Genomic DNA, 27133 nt, shown 5'->3' with positions numbered 1-27133 from the left:
CATACACTACAAATTTAAAAACAAATAACTGGGTCAATGAGAAAAATCATAAGGGATATTAAAATATTTAAATCAAAAAAATTAAAAATACAAAACCAAAATGTTGAGTATATACTAAAATTTGGAGACATAGTAAAAGCTATACTTAGGGGGAAACTTATAGCCTGAAATACTTATACAGAAAAGAAAAAAAAGATGGCCGGGTGCAGTGGCACATGCCTGTAATCCCAACACTTTGGAAAGCCAAGGGGGGAAGATCACTTGAGGTCTGGAGTTCAAGACCAGCCTGGGCAACATAACAAGACCCCCATCTCAACAAAATTAAAAAAGTTAGCTGGGCATGGTGGTGTGCACCTATGGTCCCAACTACTTGGGAGGCTGAGGCAGGATGATCACTTGAGCCCAGGGGTTAGAGGCTGCAGTGAGCCATGATTGGGCCACTGCATTCTAGGCCTGGGTGACAGAGCAAGATCCTGTCTTCAAAGAAGGGGAAGGGGAAGGGAAAGTTGAAATTTAATGAGACCGAATTTCATTCAGAAGTTAGAGATAGAACAAAACACAATAACCCTCTCCCCCCCCAATATAAAGAAGAAGATAATAAAGATAACAGCAAAAATTGGTTCTTTGAGACAATAATAAAATAGACATCTGGTGAGATGAATCAAGACAAGTGTGAAAGCACAAAGAAATAATATTAAGAAAGAAAAAGAGCCTATAACAGTAAATCTAGAGGAGACCAAAAAAGATAATAAGAAAATACAATGAAGAACTCCATGGCAATAAATTTGTTAACTTATGAAACGAACAAATGCCTAGAAAAATACAATGTATCAAAATTGGCTTAAGAAGAAACAGGATACCCAAATAGTCCTCTAACAATGAAAGTAACTAAACTAATAGTTAACAAAATCTCCCCATACTCCTAGTGGTGGGGGAGAACCTTCAGACCCAGACGGTTTTTTTTTTTTTTTTTTTTTGAGACAGAGTCTCACTATGTTGCCCGGGCTACAGTGCTGTAGCGTCATCCTAGCTCACAGCAACCTCAAACTCCTGGGCTCAAGCGATCCTCCTGCTTCAGCCTCCCGGTAGCTGGGACTACAGGCATGCGCCACCATGCCCAGCTAGTTTTTTCTATATATTTTTAGTTGTCCAATTAATTTCTTTCTATTTTTAGTACAGATGGGGTCTCGCTCTTGCTCAGGCTGCTCTCAAACTCCTGAGCTCAAACAATCCGCTCGCCTCGGCCTCCCAGAGAGCTAGGATTACAGGCGTGAGCCACCGCGCCGGCCTAGACCAAGATGGTTTTACAGGGTCATTCCCCCAATGTTTTCAGGAACAGAGCATTCATCTTACGTAGTCTTTTTAAGAGACTAGAAGAAGCAGCAATGCTAATCAACTCATTCTATGAGAGCAGTATAATTTTGAGATAAAAAGAAAGGTAAAAAAATAAATTATAAACTAATCTCACTAATAAAAATAAAGGTAGAAATCCTAAAAAAAAAAAAAAAAATGAGTAAATCAGTTCCAGTAATGTATAAAGTGGATATGCATGAACTCTGGAGCCAAACTCCTTGTGCTGAAATTTCAACTTCCTCACTTTCTATGTCTTGATTTTGAGCAAGTGTACTTAACTTCTTGGTGCTCAATCTCACCATTTGTAAAATGAGAATAATAATAATAGCTAAACTCATGGGGCTATGATGAAGATTAATCTAATATATGTAAAGCACTTAGTACTATTAGAATTATATCTGCTACATAAATGTTACCTATATAATCATATTATTACTTAGAAGATAACACATGAGAAATGCAAGCTTAACTCAGAAACGTAACAGTGATTTAATATTACAAAATATCTATAAATGTAATTCACCCTACCGACTTATTAAAGAATCATACAGTCATATCAATAGAGTACAGAAAAGCACATTTAATAAATTCAATATCCACTCTTAATAGAAAACAATAAACAAAGCAGGAATAGAAGGCAACTTCCCTAAGCTGATAAAAAGTATTTACTAAAAACTTACAGCAAACATTATTAGTGGTAAAATTATTAGAGGCATTTTCTTTAAAATCAGGAACAGGGATGCCTGCTATTACTACTTCTATTCAATATTGTACTGAGGTTCTAGCTAATACAGTAAAACAAGGAAAGAAAGAAAAGTCATGAAAATCTAAAGGGAAGAAACAAACTCATTATTTGTAGAAAACGTCGAAGAATCTAAAATATATCCCATTATAATTAATAAGAGATTTTAGCAATATTCCTAGAACAAAATAGATATAGAAAAATCAGTAAGAAAACATAATTTTAAAGATATTTAAAATGTTAAAAATAGAATAAATTTAAGGAAAGGCAAATGACACCTTTATGAAATTTTACGGAAGAACATTAAACATATGGAGAGATATGTTTGTGGATAAAAAGACTGTGGGGCTGCAGAGAAACTATTTATGTTTTTGCACAGTTAGGCTCTTATGAACAAATTTTACTGATACCTGGGTTAAATGTAAGTCTTGGAAAGTAATTTATGATTAAATTGTACAGTAAGAAAACTGAGAGATTTACCTTCTGGAGGTAGTATGTTTACATTTCAAGATGGGGTTGGAGAGAGGAAGAGCCTAGACCAAAGGGACTTCCTCTGTTAAAGCAGGAGACACTGGGGCTTATCTTTCCACTGGAGTCATTTATTTCAAAGGGTTAGAGAAAGAACTGAAGATCCTTCTCTTTAGATTTCCAAGGCGACTCTCTCAGATAGGGGTGGGGGAAGAAGGAAGCAGTTGACTCTTTCCTCTATATAGACAGTTGGATAAATTTTTTCGGGGTTCCTTGTTTACAATACAGACTCCTTATGTGTAGGGTTTTATCCAGGGCTTCACCCTGGAGGTAAGAATTGGTGCACAGAGAAGCTATGTGGTTATTATTTGCTGTATGTAAATAATAATAACCTGATCTGCTCTTGAAATCTCTAAGTGCATTCAGAATAATAAATATGGAATGTAAGAACTTAAAGACTCAATATTATAATGATGTATATTCTCCCAATATTAATCTATAGATTCAATGAAATTTCAACCAGAATTCCATCATAGTTTTCGAAGAACAATCGAGATGCAGACCTGTGCATATGTGGAAATTTGATATATGACACAGGTGACATTGCACGTCATTGGGGAAAGAGGGTTTATTTAGTAAATGAACAACTGGTAAGCCTTATGGAAAAAAGTGAAATTGGATCCTTATCTCACATGATACATAAAAATGAATTTCTGGTAGAATAAATACATAAATATAAAACTCAAACTTTAAAAATTTGAAGATAAAAATTTAGGAGTATTTTTTTTCATCTCACATTTCTTATACAATATACCAATCGCACTAACCATAAAAATACTGATAAATTTGACTACATTAAATCTAAGAACTTTTGTTTATCAAGATTCCATAAAGAAAGTAAAAAGACAAGAGATATATGTAACATACATAACTGACAAAAGATTAGAATGTCAAATATTTTGAAGAATTCTTACAAATCAAGACAAACAACCTAACAGAAAAATGTAGGAAGGATATTAAGAGGCATTTCACAGAAAAAGAAATATAAATGATAAACAGACATATGTAAAGATATGACCTCATTAGTAATTAGAGAAATGCAAATTAAGATCACAATAAAACATCCTTTTACACCTAAAATCTCAATTTAGACTAGATTGGCCAAAAGTAATAAATCGTGTAATATGAAGTACTGTAGAACACAGAAACTCCTATACATTACTGGTGGAAATGTAAATTGGTACACTTCACATTTGGAAAACGATTTGGTATTATCATAAAAAATTGGACTACTTGGTAACCCAATTAAAAAACGGACAAAGGACCTGAACGGACATTTCTCTAATTTGTCTACAAAGGGCCAACAGGTATATGAAAAGGTGCTCAACATCACTAATCATCAGAGAAATGAAAATCAAAACAATGAGATGTCATCTCATATATATTAGAATGGCTATTATTAAAAAACACAAACAATAACAAGTGTTGGCAAGGAATGTGGAGAAAAGGGAATTCCTTTCTACTGTTTGTAAGATATTAAGCAAATCACTTACAATTCTTTATTGGTATAATCTGTTTCTTTATAGCACTATCCTCTTATCAAAATATATGAAAAAGATTCTTAATATTAAAACTTATTGAAAATTAGCAAAGTACCTGTTCACTATAAATCTAGATATCAGGTTTTCATCCTTATTACGTTAACCAAATTTGGCTGAGTAATCCTACCAATAAATACAAAATAGCGAACACTAATATTACTATAATATTATTAAAGCAAATAGAACATCTGTTTTAAATGCCTAATATCATTAGATTGGCCATGAATTTAAATGGATCTTTATAAAACATTGCTTGAAAATGCCTTAAGCAGGCCGGGCGCGGTGGCTCACGCCTGTAATCCTAGCTCTCTGGGAGGCCGAGGAGGGCGGATTGTTTGAGCTCAGGAGTTTGAGAGCAGCCTGAGCAAGAGCGAGACCCCATCTCTACTAAAATTAGAAAGAAATTAATTGGACAACTAAAAATATATAGAAAAAATTAGCCGGGCATGGTGGCGCATGCCTGTAGTCCCAGCTACCGGGAGGCTGAGGCAGGAGGATGACTTGAGCCCAGGAGTTCGAGGTTGCTGTGAGCTAGGCTGATGCCACGGCACTCACTCTAGCCCGGGCAAAAGAGTGAGACTCTGTCTCAAAAAAAAAAGAAAAAAAAAAAAAGAAAATGCCTTAAGCAGAAAGTAAAAATGTACCAATCTAATTCAATTTAATCTTTAATAGCTTTCTCTGTTAATCCTTTTGATTAGCTTCAGCAGCCAAAGGTTGTTTTATTTTTAATGACCTCCATTTTTTCCCTTGCAACAAAACTTATAAATCTTCCCAAGAAGGACTTTATTCTGTATTATCACTGCATTATATATTATAACATTGAATACAGTTTATACTACGCCGTAAGTGCTGATCTTGTTTGCGTTGGCTCTCATTAGTCCCAACGTTTTGTTTGTTTGTTAACGAAAGCCATAATGTTTAACAGCATGCGGTTCAAGTAAAGTATTTTCTAGTGCTTGAATATTATTTACCCTATTGGGCTATGTTAGAGAGTCTTAATTATTATATTTACCCTATTGGGCTATGTTAGAGAGTCTTAACTATTAATAAATTTTTTTGACATTTAAGTGTTACACAAAGTTCTTACGAAAATAGTAACTTTAGCTTGTTTATCCATGCTGCTTTGAAAGATAAACTAACATTTTTTAAACATAATTAACTCACTGAAGAAATTTTATAATCTTTTAATTATGTTTGTATCAGGAAGTTATAATGAAAACATGCTTGTATTTTACATTTTTTTCTATAGAAGCTAAATAGATTCTACTATTCTCTTATTTCTCATGTTTCATTTTCAATAATATTCACTTTTAATCAAGTCCTTTGATTATTAACTTCCCAAAAGAACAAAGGATTCTGAACTTAAGGGCCTCAAGAATATAAAAATTAAAATTTTTAAATTACTAAATCAAATGACATCAACATTTTTTAAAGATAAAATATACTATACATTATTATAATTCATTAAGAATGCTTTCAGTATTCTAATTACACAAGAATGCTGAAAAGACTTTAACAATCTATTCATATATTTTTACCTTATTTAGATCGTCCCTTTCTTGTTGTAACGTTTTGATTTGTTTTTCACAAGCCTTGATTTGTCTAAAAGCATCATCTAGTTCTCGCCTCACAGAATTAGCTTCTTCAAGCTGTTGTTCCAAATGACTTGATTCTAAAAACAAAAGATAATGTTTCTATTACTATTTGTAAAAAAGCTTATGATTGAACCCAAGGTTTAAAACAACTAAATTTTTTTTAAAAGAAGTATTATGAATTGATATCAGGGCTATTGACACCACATAACCAGTGTAACTCATGACAAATTAAATGCGTATCAGTTCACTGTAAAGATGGTAAACGGCATGTGCCAGAAGGAAGAGGTGAAAAACTTATGTACAGAAATGCCTTATATATCTATTAAGACAAAAAGACCATACTTCCAAAAATAGCACCTTTAGACCAATTAAAAACTTAAAACTAAAAAAGAACAAAACTAACCAAACAAAAAAAGACAAGTTTATCTCTGTTGTTGGTAAACATCCTAGTGCTGAAGTTAGTCAAATTATTTTAAGATTGTTTTGCTTCTAATATTGTGGTTCCAGATCACCCAGCCTAGTTTACCCCGTTTATTTGAAGAATAAACTCTGATTTCTAAAAGTAAATATCTGAAAACCTCTTATCTAAATCAGCTCTTCCATTTTAATATGAAGAAACTCAGAGAGTTGAATCATTTGCCTAAGGTCACATTGCTAAATGAATACCAGAGCTAAGGCTAGAGACCAGGAAACCTTGCAATGACCTTGCCAACTTACAAAGTAATGTTATTAAATAATGTTTGAAATTATCAGATCAGAAGAGTTATTATGAAACAAAATAAAATTATGCTTAAACAAAATTTAATAAATTGATAGGAAATGTTCTTGGTATCAAAAGTAAACTAGCAACTGGGCACAGTAGCTCATGCCTGTAATCCCAGTGCTTTGGGAGGCTGAGATAGGAGGATCACTTGAAGCCAGGAGTTCAAGACCAGCCTAGGCAACATAGCAAGACCTTGTCTCTACAAAAAATTAAAAAATTAGCCCGCCATAGTGGCGGGTTCCTATAGACCCAGCTACTTGGGAGGCTGAGGCAGGAGGAGCACTTGAGCCCAGGAGTTCAAGGCTGCAGTGAGCTATGGCTGGGCCACTGCACTTCAGCCTGGAGAGTGAGATCCTGTCTCAAAAAAAAAAAAAAAGTCAAATAGCAAATTAAAAGAACTGAAGTCAGTGAAAATAGAGAAATTTAAACGCATTCATTGTTAGCTCTGTTCTGGATATTTTCTGTTCTTTACACCTTAATTACTCTAAATGTCATCCCCATATAAGCAGCATCAGCATCCTCTAGGGACTGAGATATGCAGAATCTCAGGCCCCACCTCAGACCTAATGAATCAAAATCTTTACAAGATTCTCAATGATTCATTTGTACATTAAAGGTGGGAGGAAGTATACAAAGTATTTCATATTGTTTAAATGAAGTAGTGTAAATAAAATGTTAGTAGTCCTACTGAGAAAAGCATTTCATCTGTGTAGACAATTCCTATAATCTAAAAATCATTCAAATGTATTAGTGTATCATATACTAAATGGTTCTAGATTCCATAAATAAAATAATTTACCAGTAACCAGTGCCATAAATTTCTAAATTTATTAAAAAGGTAGCTCTTTTGAAAGTCTAGTTATATTTATGGATGGTATAGTTTTTAACAACTTTTGAAGATTATATGCAAAGTTGTATTTAACTGGTTTTCATACTATCTTAATAGTATTATTTAATGAATGTATTACATGAAGAAGACAAAAGATCATAGATTTTTTAATCTTAGGGATCACAGGGTGTTTACTCTTATATTCAGAAAAATTGTATTTTATCATTTTCTCTAAGCATTTCACATGGGAATCTTTCTACTTACACTAATTTCTTTCAAACATGTTTAAATTATATTTTTCTGTTATATTAAGTTTTTAACATATTTCAGATTTCAACAATTTACTTTTAGGTAACAATTTACTTTTGTTATTTACCGTAATTAGGAGTCAAAATTTAGCATGTAAAGCAGCTGACTTCTGGCATTTCCTGGTTCACTTTAATAAAATTTTATGGCTAAGGAAAGTCAATGTGAAGTAGTAAAATGGTACACTTAATAATTCCTCTGAGCACACTTACTTTCTTCCTTAACATGTTTAATTTTTTTTTTGGCAAATTGTTATTGACTTCTTTCAACTGTTCTTTGTTAGAAACAAAAAAATTCAGTATTTTATAAAATGTCTGCATGATATAAAGTTTATAGCAAACTGTATCACACTGGATAATTTCAACAGCCTTTAAGAGTATTTTATTGTATTATTTTAATACAGGTTCTCTTTTAGTTTCACCCCAGTCATTTCCCTTTGGCTGCTTTGCAATGGAATTGTTAGAAAGAGAAATATATGTCAGATTTCCATGTTTTACACTTCAGACACTTTTAAAATGCTTAAAAAGACCAAAATATCCATCTAAACAACAATCTATAATTACGAGAAATACAAAAAGAAATGTACTGGATTAAGAAGAGTTAGAAAAGACAAACCCATCTAATTTTTTTATAAAATCCTCCAATATGGAGAGAAGCATAGCACTTGTAATTTGGAAAACGGAATTTTGTATTCCCAAAAGAAAAAAAAGCCCAAATCAAGAAAAATCTAGAATGCTTTGAACTTTGGTCAACTACTATAAAATGAGTAAGGCAGAGGAGCCTTTACTTTCACTACAATGAATAATAAATTTGACTACAACTTTGAAAGAAATCCTCAGAGACTATTAAAAATTTCACAGCACAATTTGCCATCACATTCAGATGAAGTTATTAAAGACTAGTTTTAGTGAACAAAGAGAAAAAGTTGTACTAGGAAAGTGGGTTAGTGCATAACAACTACGTGGTTCTTACGGCTGCTATTAGAACTGTAAAATACAATCTGTTAGTAATAAGGATTTAATGAAGGCATAACACATGCGTATGTGGTAATTTTCTTGGCACTGTGTGGCATACGAAAGAAATATAAAATATGGTCTTGGTCTCGAAGGAGATAATCAAGCTTGGAAGACAAGCGTAACACTCCTAAAAATCATCAATAAAGCGGAAAATCAAATAAATTGTGTAGCAGGTTATATGTGCTATAGGAATTAAGAGGTCAAAAATGGCCTGATGAAAACAGTACTCAAAGTGAAACAGTAATGAATTGGAAAGGGGCTAAGAACAGAGTCAGAGGGAGCTTAACAGAACAACCAAAGTATCGCCCTGATCCACAAAGAGCACAGTTCCACAGGGTTTCCATTATGTTCTTATTCCTAAAATAATTTATAACTTTCTTAAGATGCAAAGAGATTTTACTTCTAATCATGATGGGAGGAAAACAGGCTGCCTTATCACTGAGGAAGAAGTTTTGAGTTAGAGAGACAGAGACAGCATATGGAGACACAGATCACCAACCCCAAAGCAGTAAAAAAATAAAGATTTTAAAAGTACATTATGCATTACAATAAATTTTTCCTTTAGAGAACAAAAAAACCCATTATTCTCTCATATAAAATACTAAATGAGGTATGAATTTTTATTTTTGTCTGCAGATACTCAACGAATACATATTTAGTGTCTGTTATATAATACTGGCATTGAGCTTGGTACTAGGAATAGAGTAGAAAAACAAACTCTGCTCCTAGTCTGTACGAGCTCAGAGTATGGTGAAAAAAGCAGATATTAAAAAGAAGTTATAAATAATTATACATTTGCTATATTTTTCTAGGAATTTTAAAATATTGGAAAACACTACTATTGGGAAATACAAAATATAAAGTCATTAATGGTAGGTCTCTGTGTACACAAAGATCTTGCTCAAGAAGTATCTAGGGTCAGGCATGGTGGTACAAGCCTGTAATCACAGCTTGGAGGGAGGACTGATAAGGAAAACCCCCATCTGTTACTTGGCACATCAGCCACCTGAGACCCCCACCCCTCACGGAAGACCCGCATCAGCATAATACTAACCTATTACCTGACCCATCAACTAACCCACTACCTGGCACATCAGCATAACACTAAAATCTATTATCTGACACATCAACTAACCTATTACCTGGCAGGCATTAACCACCTGACTCCACCCGCCCCCGCCAGACCACCAAAACTTAATAAAAGTGGGAAAAATCAGTGCTCAGAATTTGGTGGCGAGGCCCCTCTGAGCCCGCTGGCAGAACTTTGATTCTCCGACTCTCCGTGTGCCATTCGGTTTGTCCTCAGGACCACCTGCTGTAATATTTGCTATAACAGGATCACTTGAGGACAGGAGTTTGAGACTAGCCTGGGCAATATAGTGAGACCCCATCTCTACAAAAATTTTTTTAAAAAATTAGCTGGGCATGGTGGTGCACGCCTGTAGTCTTGGCGACTCAGGAGGCTGAGGTAGAAGAATTGCTTGAGCCCAGGAGTTTGAGGTGGCAGCAAGCTATGATAGTGCCACTGCACTCCAGCCTGGGAGACAAAGCAAGACCCTGTCTCTTACAGCCTGAGCGAGAGCAGGACCCCATGTCTACCAAAAATAGAAAGAAATTAGCTGGACAACTAAAAATATATATATAAAAAATTAGCCGGGCATGGTGGTGCATGCCTGTAGTCCCAGCTACTTGGGAGGCTGAGGCAGAAGGATTGCTTGAGCCCAGGAGTCTGAGGTTGCTGTAAGCTATGATGATGCCACGGCACTCCAGCCTGGGCAACAGAGTGAGACTCTGTCTCAAAAACAAAATAAACCAAAAAAACAAAAACCTAGGGTATTACCCATAAAACAAACACAAGATAATTCTGAAATGTGAGGAGAAAAACTAGGACATTGGGACCTGAGGAACACCACCATGGTAGGGTCCCTGGGTTTTCTTTTTAGTTCATATATCCAAGAATTAGAGCTGAAGAAGATGAAAAACAATCAATGCCAACAGATATAGGGGAAAAAAAAAGCCCCAACAAAAGCCTGCTCTTTCTGTCCAAAGGACCAGGAAAGCAGTCGACTAGGAAGACAGAAAACTCCTAGAAAACAACCATTCTACTTGAATTAAACAGCACAGAAAAAACTGTGGCCCCATGCCAACAAAGGACAAGTGGGGAGCTAGATTTCCAACCTCATGAGGCTGTAACAGGTGCCCAAACACACCAGCAAGAGTGGTGTCAGAGAAAGACAGGATGTTCATCCCTACTGGCTGGTAACAAGCCCCTCCCCACACAGTGTCAGTGGAGACTACATGGGGAACATGGACTTTTCTCCTCAAACTGGCAGTAATGAAGTGTTCCTGCCTCTTCCCTCTGGGGTGGTTTTAGAAGAGAATAAGAACTTTCAGCATCATCCAGTGGTAGGTAATAAGGCCATCCCCACTAAAGTGTCAGCAGAAACAATGTAGGGGGCTGGAACCTCCAATACCACTCAGCAGTAATGAGGAACCAGCCCTTCCTTGGATGTCAAGGATAACCAAGTGGGGAAACTATACTTCCACTTCAGTGTGGCAGTAATGAGGCTGCAAACCCTTTTCCACTGCTGGAATGGGATCAGGAAAAGCCAGCTAAAATGATTTAAATAAGATCCAGAGTCTTTAACTGAAAATCACTCATCCTACCAAGGACCAGGAAAATCTCAACTTGAATGATAAAAGATAAATCAACAGATACAAAACACCAAGATAACAGAGATATTAGAATTATCTGACAAAGACATTAAAGTAACCATTATAAAAATGCTTCAATGAGCAATTTTGAACAAAATAAACTAACAAATAGAAGGCCTGAGCAAAAATATAGAAAGTCTCAACAAAGAAATAGAAGATGTAAAGAACAAAATGGAAAGTTTATAAATGAATAATACTATAATCAAAATACAAAGCTCAGTAGATGGGCTCAACAGCACAAAGGAGAGGTCAGAGGAAAGAATTGGTGAACTGGAAGATTTAACAGTAGATATTAAGCAATATGAATGAAAGAAAAAAATAGAATGAAAAAATAAATCAGCAGGGCCTCAGGGAATTGTGGGATGATAAGAAAAGATCTAACATTCATGTCATTTAAGCTCTAGAAGAAGAAAAATTAGGCAAGTCTGAAAAAGTACTCAAAGAAATAATGCCTAAAAATACCTCAAATTTGGGAAGTGACATAAACCTACAGATTCAAAAAGATGAACAAATCCCAAACAGAATAAACCCACAGAAATCCATGCCAGTACACATCATTATAATTAAGCATCAGCAAAGTAAAAAAAAGAGAAAATCTCTTTAAAAAAGCCAGAGAAAAACAACACCTTAAAGATAGGGTAAAAATACAGTGAATGACAGTGAATTTCTCACTGGAAACCACGGAGTCTTAAAGGAAGTGGCACAATATTTTCCAGATGTTGGCGGGAAAAAAATCTGTCAACCTAGTTTCCTATGCCCAGCAAAAATATTCTTTAGAAATGAAGGGAAAATCAAGATATTCTCAGATATAAAAAAACTGAGAGAATGTGATGGTAGTAGGCCTACCCTGAAATAATGGCTACAGTTCATTCTCTGAACAGAAAGGAAATAACAGAAGAACAAAGCCTGCAATATTAGGGAAGAACAAAGAGCACAGCACACAAAAACATGTGAAAATACAATAGGCATTTTTTTTTGCTTCTTGAGTTTTAAAATAAATTATTTTTCATGGCTGAAGGAAACATTTAACCTTATCTGATGAGCTTCTAAAACATGTGTAGAGGTAATAATTGAGACAGTTATATAATAAACAAGGAGAGAAAACAGATGTAAAGGGAGATAAGAATTCTATACTTCAACTGGTAAAATGAACAACCACTAAAAAAGTCTCTATGCTCAAAAACACTGTAGATTAACAAAAATGGAATTTTAAAAAATGCTCAAATAATCTAAAGGAAGAGGGAAAAAGGCAACAAAGAAATGAAAAACAGAAACAAAGAAAAAATGGCAGATATGAGCCTTAATATCATTACAATTAATCATTTATTAATAACATACATAATTATACATCAATTACATTAAATATAAATGGTCTAAATACACCAATTAAAAGAAAGAGATTGCAGAGTAGATTAAAACTCTGAGCCATAGCTTTTGATTTTAAGTGAGAGAAAAAGGGAAAAAAAAGACCCAATACAAGTGGCCAATAAGCAGATGATTAGTCATCAGGGAAATGCAAATCAAAACCACAACAAAGCATGGTGCGTTGGCACGTGTGCCTGTAGTTCCAGCTATGTGGGAGGCTGAGTCAGGAGGACTGTTTGAGCCCAGGAGTTCGAGGCTGTAGTGTGCTAAGATTGCGTCTGTGAATAGCTACAGGACTCCAGCCTGGGCAAGACCCCATCTCTTAAAAAAACAAAAAGCCACAATGAGATACACTTCACATCTACTAGGATCGCTAAAATTTTAAAAAAGGAATGTAAAATATGGGTGTTGGCAATAGGGCTGTGAATGTTTATAGCAGAACTATTCACAATAGCTAAAAGGTAGAAAGAACTCAAATATCCATCGAGATACGAATGGATAAACAAAATGTGGTATATCCATTCAGGAATATTATCTAGCCATAAAAAGGAATGAAATACCGATACATGCTACAATGTGAATGAAACTCAAATGCATGATGCTAAGTGACAGAAGCCAGACACAAAATATCATACACTGTACAATTCCACTTACATGAAATATACAAAATAGGTAATGCCATAGAGAAAGAAAACAGATTTGTGGTTGCCAGGAACTGAGAGAAGGGGAATAGAGGAATGACTGCTTAATCAGTACAGATTTTGTTTTGTAACTTAACAGAAGTAATGGCCGCACAACACTGTCAACATACTAAATGCCACTATACATTTTAAAATGGTTAAATTTGTGTTATTTAACCTAAAAATGTTGAATTTAACTTAAAAATACTGCAAGTTGCCAAGCTCTCCTGTTCTAGGCTCCCTAACCTCCAAGTGTGCAGCCTCCAAGCATGCCATGTACCCTGCGGCATCTGTAAGTACAATAGCTACCAGCTAAGATGATAGAGAAAACAGGCGGTACAAAAAAAAACAAAAACCCTAAAGACCAATGTCTTTCATGTTCGTAGATGCAAAAATCCTTAACAAAAATTAGGAATGGAATTAGGCAATATATAATTCTACACCACGACCAAATGGAGTTTATTCCAGGGATGTAAGGCTAGTTCAATATTTGAAAACTGACCAGCGTAATCCACCATATTAATAGATTAAGTAAAGAAAAATCATATGTTCGTATCAATTGATGCAGAAAAAACATTTGACAAAATTCAACATCTACTAATGATTTAAAAAAACCCCTTAGAAATATAGAAGTAGAGGGGAACTTCTAACTTGATAAAGAACACCTGTAAAAAACCTATAGCTGATATTACACTTAATGGTGAAAGACTGAATTTTTCTCCCTAAGACTGAGAAGCTAGTATGTACTTCTCAACCACTCTTCTTTGACATAATATTACATGTTCTAGCCAGTGCAGTAAGGCAAGAAAAGGAAATAAAAAGCATAAGTATCAGAAAGGGAGAATTAAAACTGCTCCTATCTGCAAACGACATGAATGTCAGCATTAAAAAATTCCCAAAGAATCTATTAAAAAAATACTCCTAGAACTATTAAGTGAGTTTAGCAATGTCACAGAAAATAAACATATAAAAGCCGATTGTATTTCTATATATTTACAATGAATACATACACACCAAAATTAAAAATACCATACCATTTGCAATTGCTCAGTAATGAAATTATTTATCATTATTCTATATATAATGAGTTAGACATCAACACAGGTTCCCTTTGGATATTGCCAGAAAAGTATTGTAAATGACAGCAAAATATTTTAGGATTTAAAAAGTTAGCTGTTACACAGAGCCAACAAAGCAGCTCACAACTATTTTGGTAAATCACACAACTATGAGATTGCTGATTTGAATGTTTTATATCAATCCCATCTATTTCAAGGTAGTTTTTAAAATGAATATACAAGCTTTCAAAAGCTACTGCCATTCAAAGCCACAGTGTATTATAAGAAAATGTAAATCTGAGATAGGCTTATGACAAGTTTTCTAAATCCATTTTACCTCTTTGAAGATAAATCACTGACCATCCTAGCTGGTCTTGTGTTCTACTATTTTAGCATCATACAATTCTACACAGACATTCAGCGGCACTCTTAATGTTTTATTGTTGGTACCAAAGGAAAGCCAATGATTCTGCTTATCATGTTCATAATCTAATTTATTTTTAGAAAGATAAAGTTATAGAAATTTGATAAAGAGGTATTTCTTAGAAAAAGAGTCTCTTAAAAACAACAGAATAGTGTTCATAAATTATGCTCAAATTTAAGATCTCCACATGTATTCCACATAAACAAAGTATTAATGTGGCATTGTAAATAGTCCTTTTTATAAAAGACCCTTTATCATAGTTTTTCTTTTCCTTCACTTATTTTCACCTAAAATTGCAGTTTTGGAGAGGCCTGACCATTCTAGCTAAAGTAGTATCACCTTCTTTCTATCCCTCCACTTACTCAGATCATGTGATGTCTCTAACATGCAAAAGGCTGCCATTTAGCTCAAGAGTAAAAACCAAAGATCTTACACCAATCGAAAAGACTCTACTGATCAGGCGACAAGTCCCTTGCACCCCTTTACTTCTCTAACTCACTTCCTTCCATTCTATCTGCTTGCTTATTCTGCTCCAGCTATGCTGTCCTCTGTGTTTTACTTAAACACATGAAGCACATTCTGACTTTAGGGCCTTTGCATTGGCTGGTCATTCTGCCTGGAACAAGCATTCCCCAGATAACTGAACGGCTAAGTCCCTTACCTTCTTCAAATTTTTATTTACATGTTCCCTTCTCAAACAGGCCTAAACCCAGACCATAGTACTTACACTGATAAAACTCGTCATGTCACACATCTGATTCATTCTCCTTATTCTACTCTATTTTTAAGCACTTATCACCTTCTAATATACTGTATCATTTACATAGTTATACCTCATATATTTACTGGTTTTTGTCTGTTATCTGTCCTCCACCCAGGCAAGGGCAAGGATTTTTGCATGTTTTGTTTACTACTGCATCCCAAGAGCCTACAACAACACCTGGTAGGGGCTTAATAAACATTTGTCGAACAAATGCAATAAATGAATGAATGAGTACAATAGGCATATCAACAATCAATACAATAGGCATCAATTGTCAAAGTTAATTTTAATTAATCTTGGCAATACACTGAAAAATGTTCTGTAACAAAGAAAAAAAATTTTCACAAGCCTTGATGCCTATATACATGCAATTCCCTTGTCTACAGTGTCCTCCTTCCTCCCTCCTAACGCTTGTTCCCCTGAATTGCTCTTCTAGGCAAATCCCAACTCAATATCCCCCCAAATTAACAGATCTTCCACAAAAGCAATCCTTGTTCACTTAAGTCCAGGTTAGTTGTCCCTCCTATGTACTCTCCATGTACCTCTGTTTATTATTCCTCATAGCCTTTTCACATATATTATAATAACATTTATTTATCTGTTTCCCAGATCCAAATGTGAGTTCCTTGAAAGCAGAACTGACTTATTTCTGCTTATTTGCCTTTCCCTCACTGGCGTATAACTCACATCACACAGCACAGACAGGTACTCAATAAATGTTTTTTGTGTGAATAAACCATTTTTAAAAATCTACTAAACTGAATTAAAAGTAAATCATAGAAATTTACCTGTTACTTGTTTCCTTAGTTTTTCAATTTCTTCTTTCAAGTTTTTTATTTCTAAATCTTTGCTTGCTGTTAGTGGACCATCAACGGTTGAATACTGAAGAGCTTGGACAGTCTGTGTTGATTCTTAAAAAAAGAATAAAAAAATTTTTACGACTAATAACAACATATTTTTTGTTGAGAAATTCTTATATAATTCCATAGGCCAAAACATCTACCAATTGAACCAAAGCATGTAAATACATTAAGTCATAAAATTCCATTATGCACATCTTTAAAATTATAACATATATAGAAAAGAATCTACCTTCTAATATGTGAGATTTTTGGTTTTAAATACTGTTGGTATAGTTTGCCAGTGATTCAACTATTTGGCCCCTTTTGGTGCTAGCATCTCTGCATATGTGATAACTCAAAAATATTATGTCAGTCAGATGATGTATGAAGAACTGAATCTGGTATATAAAGGGGGTTTTAGACATGTTAATACATATATGTAGAAGTGCTAGCCTTCCAAATTTTATGTCTGGAAGTTGAGGCCCATCCATAGATAACACTGGCTCATCAATTTAGTTAAAATAGAGATTATTAATTTATCTTGCAGTTTGAATCAGAAGATGCAAGGTATCAAAGAAACATTAACTTTACTGATGTTTATTCCCAGATATTACCAAAAGATATGGAAAAAAACAACTTGAAAACCATTTTGTATCAGAAATGAAACCACCATTGTTCTAAAATAGGCATTCTGCTATTTACAGAGGGGTTCCCAAATAGCAAGTCTCTCTCTTACCATAATTCTTTGTTAGTGCAAATCATTACTGATTGTTCTGTGTGTTTGTATCATAATCTTTCATACAATAAAAATCATAAGACATTTGGAAAAGCAGGAAAGCATGACCAATAGTCAAAAGAAAAAACAGAAATAAAGGTAGACTCACAGATGATCCGGGTGTTAAAATTGACAGACAAGGAGCTTAAAATAATTATTATTAAAATGTTGAAGACAATAGAGGGAAAGATAGGCAAAAAGATGGGGAAATTTCAATGGAGAATTGAAAACTATAAGAGAACCAAATGGATATTCTTGAACTAAAAGAGACAGTATCTGAAATTAAAACTCATGGACTTAACAGCAGAATGGATGTAACAGAAAACAGAACTAGTAAGCATGAAGGAAGGTCAACAGAAAATATCAAAATGAAGCACAAGGAACAAAAGAATAGAAAGAACAGACCATAAAGGAAACGTGGGACATGATCTAACATATATGCAATTAGATCCCCAGAAGGAAAGAAGAAAGTGAACAAAACAAAGAAATATCTACAGAGATTATGGCTTAGAATTTTCCAAAATTGATAAACGACATTAATTAAGATTGTAGAAGCATGATGAATCCCAAACAGGATTTTATATTAATACAAAGAAAGCTATACCTATGCACATCAGATAAAACTATTTGAAACTGAATTTAAGGACAAGTTTTTAAAAGCAACCAGAGGAGAAAAAAGATACGTTATATTTGAGAGATGAAGATTAACAGCTGGCTTCTCAAGAAATATAATGGAAGTTAGAAAACAATAGAATAATAACTGTAGAACTTTCAAAGGAAAAACTGTCAAGCTAGAATTCTAACCCAGCAAAAGTATCCTTTCAAAAAGAAAGGCAAAAATTAAGACATTTTCAGACAAACAAAATCTTAGAGAATTTGTCACAGCACATTCACATTACAAGAAATACTAAAGGAAGTTTTTCAGGGTGAAGAAAAGTGATTCCAGATAGAAACATCGATCACTAGGAAGAAATAAAAAGCACCAAAAGGATAAATAAAAAGATATTTAAAAATTAATGAGTAATAAATATGTGAAGCAACAATAAAGTAAATGTATTAAAAGATTTATAAACTAGATTAAGGTAAAATATACAATAACAATCACAGAAGGAACTGTTGAAAAGTTTTTTACATTGTTTGTGAAGTGAAAAAATACAAATTATTAAGAAAAAGATCTAACAGAAAAATGGTCAAGAACCTTGAACTGGAACTTCACAAGACTGGATAACTAAATTGATAGTAAATATATGAAAAGATACTCAACCTCATTATTCATCAGGGAAAGGCAAATTAAATTCACAGTAAGACACCATTATATATCTACAAGAATGAATACAAGTAAAAAAAAAAACTGACAATATCAAGTTCTGGTGGAGAGCTGAAGAAAGTGGAAGTCATATATTACTAGTAGAACTAATATATTGAATACAGTCAATTTGGAAAACTCTTTGACAATATCTTCTAAAGATGAAAATATCCTATGACCCACAAATTCTACTCCTTGATATATATCCAAGAGAAATAAGTAAACATCACTACCAAAAGGAATACATAAGAATATTCACAGGTGTACTCATGATAATCAATATTTGGAAATAATCCAAATATTCACGAATGACAGATTGGATAAATCAATTTTTAGTATTTATATACAATGAAATGCTAAACAATAGTATAACAAAAAGAACTATTGATATATATAAAACATGGATAAATCTCAAAACAACATGTGGAGTTAAGCCAGACACAAAAGAGAACATAGTATATGATACTATTCATACGAAGTTCAAGAACAGGTATCAATCAATTAATGGGGAAAGAAATTAGGATAGTGTCTTCTTCAAGGTGGTAGGTTATGAACTGGGAAGGGGCATGACAGGACCTCATGCTATGCTGGAAATATTCTATACATTGATATGGGTGGAGGTTACATGAGTATATATAAGCAATTATCGGGCTTACAGTTAAAAATAGAATGCTTGCACACTTTATGTATATTGCCATATTAATAAAACAAGTAAAAAAACTAACTTGGGCCACAAAGGGGAAGTAATTCACATGCAGAGATCTTAGCAACTTATTGAAAAATAGGAAAATAGTCTATTCTATTGATGTCTATGGAGCCTTTTTTCCTACTGGGCTTCTAAAAGTAAGTAAGCAAAATTTTATGACTGTAAAACTTTGATTTTTTTCTCTTGTAGGAGTTACAAGTTCTTGATTACTTGTTCATACATATATTTCTTCATTCACAAAATATATAAGTAAAATAAACATTATATCCTTTATGCTGGAGAAAATAAAGCATAAAAGAGAGATAGTGAGTGCTGGGGATAGATGTAATACTAAATTATAAATAGGATGGTTGGGAAAAAGGCTTCAATGAAGGCTTCATTCAAGTAGAGAGGTAAGGGAATATGTCAGGTAAATATCAAAGGAAGAACATTTAAGGTAGGGCAACAGCTAATGCAAAGGCCCTGAGGTAGGGATGTACCTGGCTTATGAAAAGAACAGCAAGGAGCCTAAGGTGGCCAGAACACAAGGAACAAAGAAGAGAGTAATCAGAATGGTAAGAAGTCAGATCATATATCGCCTTAGGCACTGAAATTAGTTTGGCTATTAATGTGACATGGAAAGCTACTGAAAGTGGGATTAACATAGTGAAGTAAGATGATCTAAGTAGTTTTAATACGATTATTTGGCTGATACATTGAAAACAAACTGAAAGAAACCAGGGGTGGAAGACATGTGGGGCGAGGGGACAGTGGAGGAAGAGATAAAATAAGGAAACAAGTTAGTAAGTTGTTGCAATAATACAGGTGAGAGTGGATGGTGGTTTGAAACAGGGTAGGAGCCCCACAGTGAGTGATAATCAGATTCAGGATCTATTGGGATAGCAGAGCTGACACAATTTGCTGATGGACCTGATGTGGGGTGTGAGAGAATATAAGGGTTTAAGGATGGCTGTAAGGTTTTACTTGTGAGCAAGTGAAAGCATGGAGTACTCTAGAGTACTCTAACACTCAAAGGCCAAAGAGTTAAGAAGAAATCAGCAAAGGAGATTGAGAAGGACTAGCTTATGAAGAAAAAGAAAATCAAGAGAGTCAAGTGCCCCAGAAGCCAAAAAAAGGAAAGAGTTTTCAGGAGGAAGAAATGGTCAACTGGGTCAAATGCTGCTAACAGGTTAAAAGACGACTGAGAAATGATCACTGGATTTTTCAATACAGCAGAAGAAAATGGGATAAGGGGAAAAAAGTAGGATTGCTGGGCAGCATTAAGAACCGGCCTGAGACTGGTGTTCATGAATTTGAAGTGCTATTAGTCAGCATGTTGTATGGTTTTTAAGTAGGCTACCTTCAGCTGCACAGTTGTGGATGCAAAGTTGTATTTAAACAGGGTTAATATTCTACCAAAGGAATCTGACAGAGACAAAGGGGAACAACAGATTTGAGGGTATTGTTATGATTGACCATAGAATGAGAAATGAGGGTATAAGAGAAACAGTGAAATGGTGACAGACTTGTAGGTATGGTGGAATTAAAGGACTATTGGAGCTAAGGCACCAGAGAGTGTTCACTAGAAATTATGAGCAAGAGATTATGGAGGATTTGCTTGAAACTGAGATTAATGATGGGTTTTAGATATTGTAATCTCAAGCTATATCTCACTACCACGGGATAGAGTGGATGAGATAGGGTGGAGAAGACGATCACTGAAGGTGAAGAATCAAGAAACCAAGTCAAAATCTTAAAAGGTTCACCTACATGCATTTTAAATCACCTAATATTATGACAGAAGCAATGCTGTAGGGCATGACAGTGTGACAGGAGCTAGAACTCTTAAGGATTGAACAAATATGATAGGAAAAGTCATTAAAGTGTTATACTCGTGTGAGAAGGCTTCCATTTTTCCTAACAGTCCCGTTCGCCTCTCCCCAGAGGTATTTATTTTCACTCTCTTATATACACACATATGTACCCATAGGAAACATTATTTTTCGTTGTTGGCAGTTAATTGTGTGATTTTACATAAATGTATTATACTGTGTTCTGCATATATTTCTACAACTTGATATTTCATCACTTAATAAAAAAATTTCTTCTTAAGACAAAACAACCACTTCTAATAAACAATTTATAACACTGTCAGTCTACTTCGAAAAGGGAAATTATCTTTAAAATATATTTACCTTGAAGCTTTCTGCTAAGTTCAAGTTTTTCTTGTTCAAGACGCTTAATTCTTCTTTCATAAGCTTCAGTCGCTAAGTTGTTGTCTAGAGTCCTCTGAACATTAGCGTCAAGATCCAGTGAGGTGGGACCCGCTGTAACTCTTAAACAACTCCTATCAGAGAGAACACTGAAGAAAGAAAAAAATATGTAGGTTAATACTGTAATAAAAAGTTTAAAGAAAGAAGACAACCTTTTAAAATTGTTCATTTAAAACAAGGATTTGAATATAGTTTTTGCAAAATCACCAAAAACTACTTTTTATAAGCATTTTTTTAAATGAAAACATAAATCCCCCCAAATTATCTTTGGTTATTCTGGATCTTTTGTGGTTCCACATAAATTCTAGGATTATTTTTTTCTATTCTGTGAAAAATGTCATTAATATTTTTGTTCTAGAGTCCTGTTTAAGTCCAGTGTTTCTTTATTCGTTTTCTGCTTCAATGATCTGTCCAGTACTGTCAGTGGAGTGCTGAAGTCCCTGACTATTAACATACTGCTGTTTATTTGTTTGCTTAGATCTAAAAGAATTTGCTTTATGAAGCTGGGAGCTCCTGTGTTAGGTGCATATGTATTTAGGACTGTTATGTCTTCTTGTTGAATTGCTCCCTTTTCCATTATATAATGACCATCTTTGTCTTCTTTTACCATTGTTAAAGTCTATTTCATCTGATATGAGAATGGCTATACTTGCTGGCTTTTGGTTTCCATTTTTGTGGAGTATTTTTTTCCATCCCTTCCACCTTGAATCTGTATGAGTCCTTTTGGGTTGGATGTGTTTCCTGGAGACAGCAGATATTTGGGTTGTATCTTTTCATCCATTCAGCCAGTCTATGTCTTTTAACATTCAGACCGTTCACGTGTTAGTATTGATGTGAGGGATGCTGCTCTATTCATCATGTTGGCTGATACCTTATCGTTTTGTTTTCCCTCTTGTGCTATTGTTTTATAAGAGGTGTGAGCTATCATTTTTGGGTGTTTTTACACTGGTTGGTGTCTACTGTGGTGCTGCATGTATAATGCACTTTTGAGCATTTCCTGCAGGACAGGTCTAGTAGTGACAAATTCCCTTTGTGTTTGCTTGTCTGGGAAAAGACTTTATTTCTCCTTCATTTACAAAATTTAGTTTAGCAGGATACAAAATTCTTGACTGGCAGTTATTCTGTTTAAGGAGACTAAAGATAGGATCCCATTTCCTTCTGCCTTGTAAGGTCATTGGTATTTTGATAGGGATGCACTGAATCTGTAGATTGCTTTGAGTAGTATAGATATTTTAACAATATTGATTCTTCTAATCCATGAGTACCTTTCCATTTTTTTCTGTCCTCTTCAACTTCTTTCATCAATGTTTTATAGTTTCCATTAAAGAGATCTTTCACTTCTTTGGTTAAGTTTATTACCAGGTTTTTATTTTATTTGTAACTATTATAAATGTGACTACTTTCTTGGTTTCTTTTTCAGATTGTTCACTATTGGCCTATAGAAATACTACTGATCTTATATACTGAAATTTCACTTAATTTGTTTATCAGTTCTAATAGTTTTTGGGTGGAATCTTTAGGTTTCTCGAGATTTAAAATCATATCATCTGCAAATAAGGATAATTTGACTTCTTCCCTTCTAATTTGGACGTCCTTTATCTCTTTCTCTTGTCTGATTGCTCTAGCTAAAACTTCCAGTACTATGTTGAATAACAGTGGTAAAAATGAGCATCCTTGTCTTGTTCTACCCCCTAAATTATCTTGATTTTTTAAAAAAGAACCACAAATTATAAAATGAAGTTTTCTGAAGGGTTACTGGTAGTTTAAAACAATTTGATCACTTAAGTGAAACAGTAGTCAAAAACACCAACCATAGTCCTCTTTGCCAGAATTTGAACTTCAGAACTGAGGTCCTTTTTAAAATTCAATACAATTTAATTGAAAATATTTGAGGTGCTGAAGTGTCAGTAGTGAATAAAACAGACAAAAAATCCTTGCCCATATAGTGCTTATATTCCAGTGATGGAGAGAGAAATAAACAAAACAATTAAATATTCAGTACATTAGAAAATATTGAGTGCTAAGGAGAAAACATAAAGCAGAAAAGGGAGGGTATAGTATTAAGGGGAAGGAGATAAAAATTTAGATAAAGTGGTCAGGAAAGCTGTCACTGTGAAAGTAACTCTGAGAAAAACCAATTAAGGGTAAGGGGACCAGCCAAGGGAATGTCAAAAGGAAGGGCATTCCAGGAAGATGGAACAGAAGTACAGAAGTCCTGCGATAAGACTCTATCTGGCAGGTTTATAAACCTGAAAGGAGGCCTGTGTGGATGGAGTGGAGTAAGCAAGGGGAAGAATAGTAGAAAATAAACCCAGAAAGATAAAAGTGAGCCAGTCATGTAGGGTCTTGTAAGAATTTTGATTAGGAGTTAAGATACAAAGCCACTGAAGCTGGGGGGTTTGGGGTATTGGTCCTGAACAGAGTATAGACATATCTTTTCTGCTTTATTTTTTAATAAGATCACTTGTACAGGTTCTGAGAAATAAAGGAAATGAAGCTATGAACAGATTAAGTAGGTGGTTAAGACATTTTAAGTAGAAGAGAGGAGAGGTCTCAGCTGGAGATTCACATTTAGGAGTTATCAGCAAATATCTGGGAGAACATCAGATAGTATAAATGAAAAAGAGATGTCTAAAGACTGCCACAGCACACCTTGATATTCAGAAGTTAGGGAGATTAGGAGGAATCATGCATGGAGACTGAGAAGGAATGGCCAGAAAGGTAAGAAGAAAATCAGTCAAGTGTCCTGGAAGCTGAGAAAAGAAAGTGTTTTAATGATGTGGACCTGTGGCAAATCAGATGAGACCAGGCAAGTAAGTTAAGACTAGGACTGAGAAGTGAACATTAGGTTTAGCATTATGGAGGTCAATGGTGACACTGATAAAAACAGTTTTTATGAAGTGATGGGGGCACAAACCCGAATGGAATGAATTTAAAATAGAATAGTACAAAAAAAATGGACAAAATATAATCAACAGTTGAAGTAATTTTGCTATAATGTACACCAGGGAAATGGTTACTAACGGGTAAAGGAAATGAGATCCAGAGAGATTTTATATTTTGCTTTAAGATGGGAGAAAGAACTGCAGATTTGTAAGCTGATGGAAATGCTCTGATGATATAGAAAGGGAATGCATGACGTCAAAGTGAGCAATAGACTGGACTAGCTAAGAGGGCCTGGAAGATGCTGGCCTTAGCTAGGAGCTTGCACAGTTCATCCATGAAAAGAAGAGATCACATAGGTCCAGAGGTATGTAGGTGATAAATGTTGTGATGGAAGCTTATGGAAGTTGTCTGCTGTTTGCTTCAATCCTCTTAGTGAAAGAGGAAGCAAGAACACCAGCTGAGAGTGAGGACAAAAGAGGTATCACAGGCAAGTAGAAAGTATGAAATAGTTATTTAGAGGAGTGGAAAAGAGATACACTAGGGCTGAGGTCCCCAGGCCATGGGCTGCAGACCTGGTACTGGTCCATGGCCTATTAGGAACCAGGCCACATAGTGGGAGGTGAGCAGTGGAAGAGCCAGCAAAGCTTCATCAGTATCTGTAGCTGCTCCCCATCGTCCGCATCACCCCCTGAGCTCCACCTCCTGTCAGATCAGCAGTGGCATTAGATTCTCACAGGAGTACAAACCCTACTGTAAACCGCCCATGCGAGGGATCTAGGTTGCGTACTTCTCATGAGAATCTAATGCCTGATGATCTGAGGTGGAGCTGAGGCGGTGATGCTAGCACTGGGTAGCAGCTGCAAATACAGATTATCATTAGCAGAGAGGTTTGACTGCACAGAGACCATAATAAATCAACTGCTTACTGACTCATATCAAAACCCTATCAGTGAGTGGCAAGTGACAAGCTGCATCTGCTAGCAGGCTTTATAGTGGCAACTGAGTTGAGGAACTTCAATTGTACAGCTGCATCTGGTGGCAGGAAGGCTTTAGTCAGAATCCGACACTTATGTTAGTCCGCGTGTAGCCTGCCCTTTATATTATGTACCACTTCCATCCACACCTCTTTCCTGCACTGTACACTTGTCTCAGTCACACTTTTGGTAAGCCCACAAGCTAACCCTACCAAAAATGAGTAAAAAACAAACGTTGCTGGAGAGCTTCTTTGGAAAGGGGGAATGACCCAATAATGAGACAGCAGAAGACTCTAACATTGCCAACAAAATGAAAGCTGCGTTTAAAAGAAAATACTGGCCAGGCCCGGTGGCTCATGCCTGTAATCCTAGCACCCTGGGAAGCTGAGGCAGGAAGATCACTTGAGCTCAGGAGTTTGAGACCAGCCTTAGGCCTTAGCAAGAGCGAAATCCTGTCTCTACTAAAAATAGAAAAATTAGCTAGGTATTGTGGCGCATGCCTATAGTCCCAGCTACTTGGGAGGCTGAGGCAAGAGGATCACCTGAGCCCAGGAGTTTGAGGTTGCAGTGAGCTATGACACCACTGCACTCTACCAATGGCAACAGAGCAAGACTCTGTCTAAAAAAAAACAAAAAACAAAAAACAAAAAAAACAAAACAAAATACCAAGAGTCCTACTTAAATTACGTGTTCACTGCAACAGGTGATTCACATTCTCCAAGGCTGCTTCATGTAATATGGTAGTATGTGGTAACCAGCTAATCAATGAAGCCATGAAATCTTCAAAACTGCTTCGTCACATGGAGACCAAGGATCCTACATTAAAAGACAAGCCTTTGGAGTTTTCCAAAAGAAAAAATGTGAACACAAAGAACAGAAGCGATTATTGAAGGCCACTGCTTCTTCAAATGTATCTGCACTGAGAGCATGATTCTGAACAGCTAACCGCATTGCTGAAGCTAAGAAGCCCTTCAATATTGGTGAAGGGTTGATCCTGCGTGCTGCTAAAGACATTTGCCATGAACTTTTAGGAGAGGCTGCAGTTCAAAAGGTGGCACGTGTTCCTCTTTCAGCTAGCATCATAACTACACGAATTGATGAAATAGCAGAGGATATTGAGGCACAACTGTTAGAGAGGATTAATGAGTCGCTGTGGTACACAATCCAGGTTGGCAAGTCTACCAATGTTGCAAACAAGGCAACAATGCTTGTGTTTGTGCAATATATTTTTCAGGAGGCTGTGCAGGAGGATATGTTACATGCACTTTTGTTGCCAACCAACACCACAGCTAAGGAACTATTCAGGTCTTTGAATGATTACATATCAGGAAAACTGAACTGGTCATTTTGTGTTGGTATATGCACTGACAGAGCAGCTGCATGACTGGGTGGCTTTCTGGTTTCACTGCTCTGTTTAAGCAGCTCTGAGGAGATGGCGCAGAGCACACGTCTTCTCTTACACACAGAGGCGAGATGGCTTTCTAAAGGTAGATTTCTGGCCAGAGTTTCTGAGTTATGAGAGCTGCTCCAGAGACTGCTTTTAGAAAAACAGTCACCACTGGCAGCACATGTCAGTGACACAGAACGGGCTGCAAAACTTGCTTACTTGTGTGACATATTCAACCTGCTCAACAAACTCAATCTGTCACTTCAGGAGAGAAGGACAACTGTATTCAAGTCAGCAGATAAAGTGGCTGCATTCAAAGCCAAATTG

General features: G+C 35.4%; 1 protein-coding gene across 1 annotated transcript in view; it reads right to left on the bottom strand.

Moving 5' to 3' along the window:
* The window catches only part of CDC42BPA (CDC42 binding protein kinase alpha (DMPK-like)), a 245435-nt gene that overhangs the window by 115021 nt on the left and 103281 nt on the right, over positions 1-27133 (bottom strand). Inside the window, exons 10-12 of the mRNA XM_012644402.1 lie at positions 21482-21648; positions 16467-16589; positions 5703-5836 (exon numbers count right to left, since the gene is read on the bottom strand). Coding sequence (XP_012499856.1) covers positions 5703-5836; positions 16467-16589; positions 21482-21648 — 424 coding nt within the window. The remainder of the gene's footprint in view (positions 1-5702; positions 5837-16466; positions 16590-21481; positions 21649-27133) is intronic.

This window comes from Propithecus coquereli, unplaced genomic scaffold (assembly GCF_000956105.1).
Source record: "Propithecus coquereli isolate 6110/MARCELLA unplaced genomic scaffold, Pcoq_1.0 Scaffold210, whole genome shotgun sequence".
Classification (NCBI taxonomy): Eukaryota; Metazoa; Chordata; class Mammalia; order Primates; family Indriidae; genus Propithecus; species Propithecus coquereli.
This window is presented reverse-complemented; position numbering and strand designations above follow the sequence as displayed.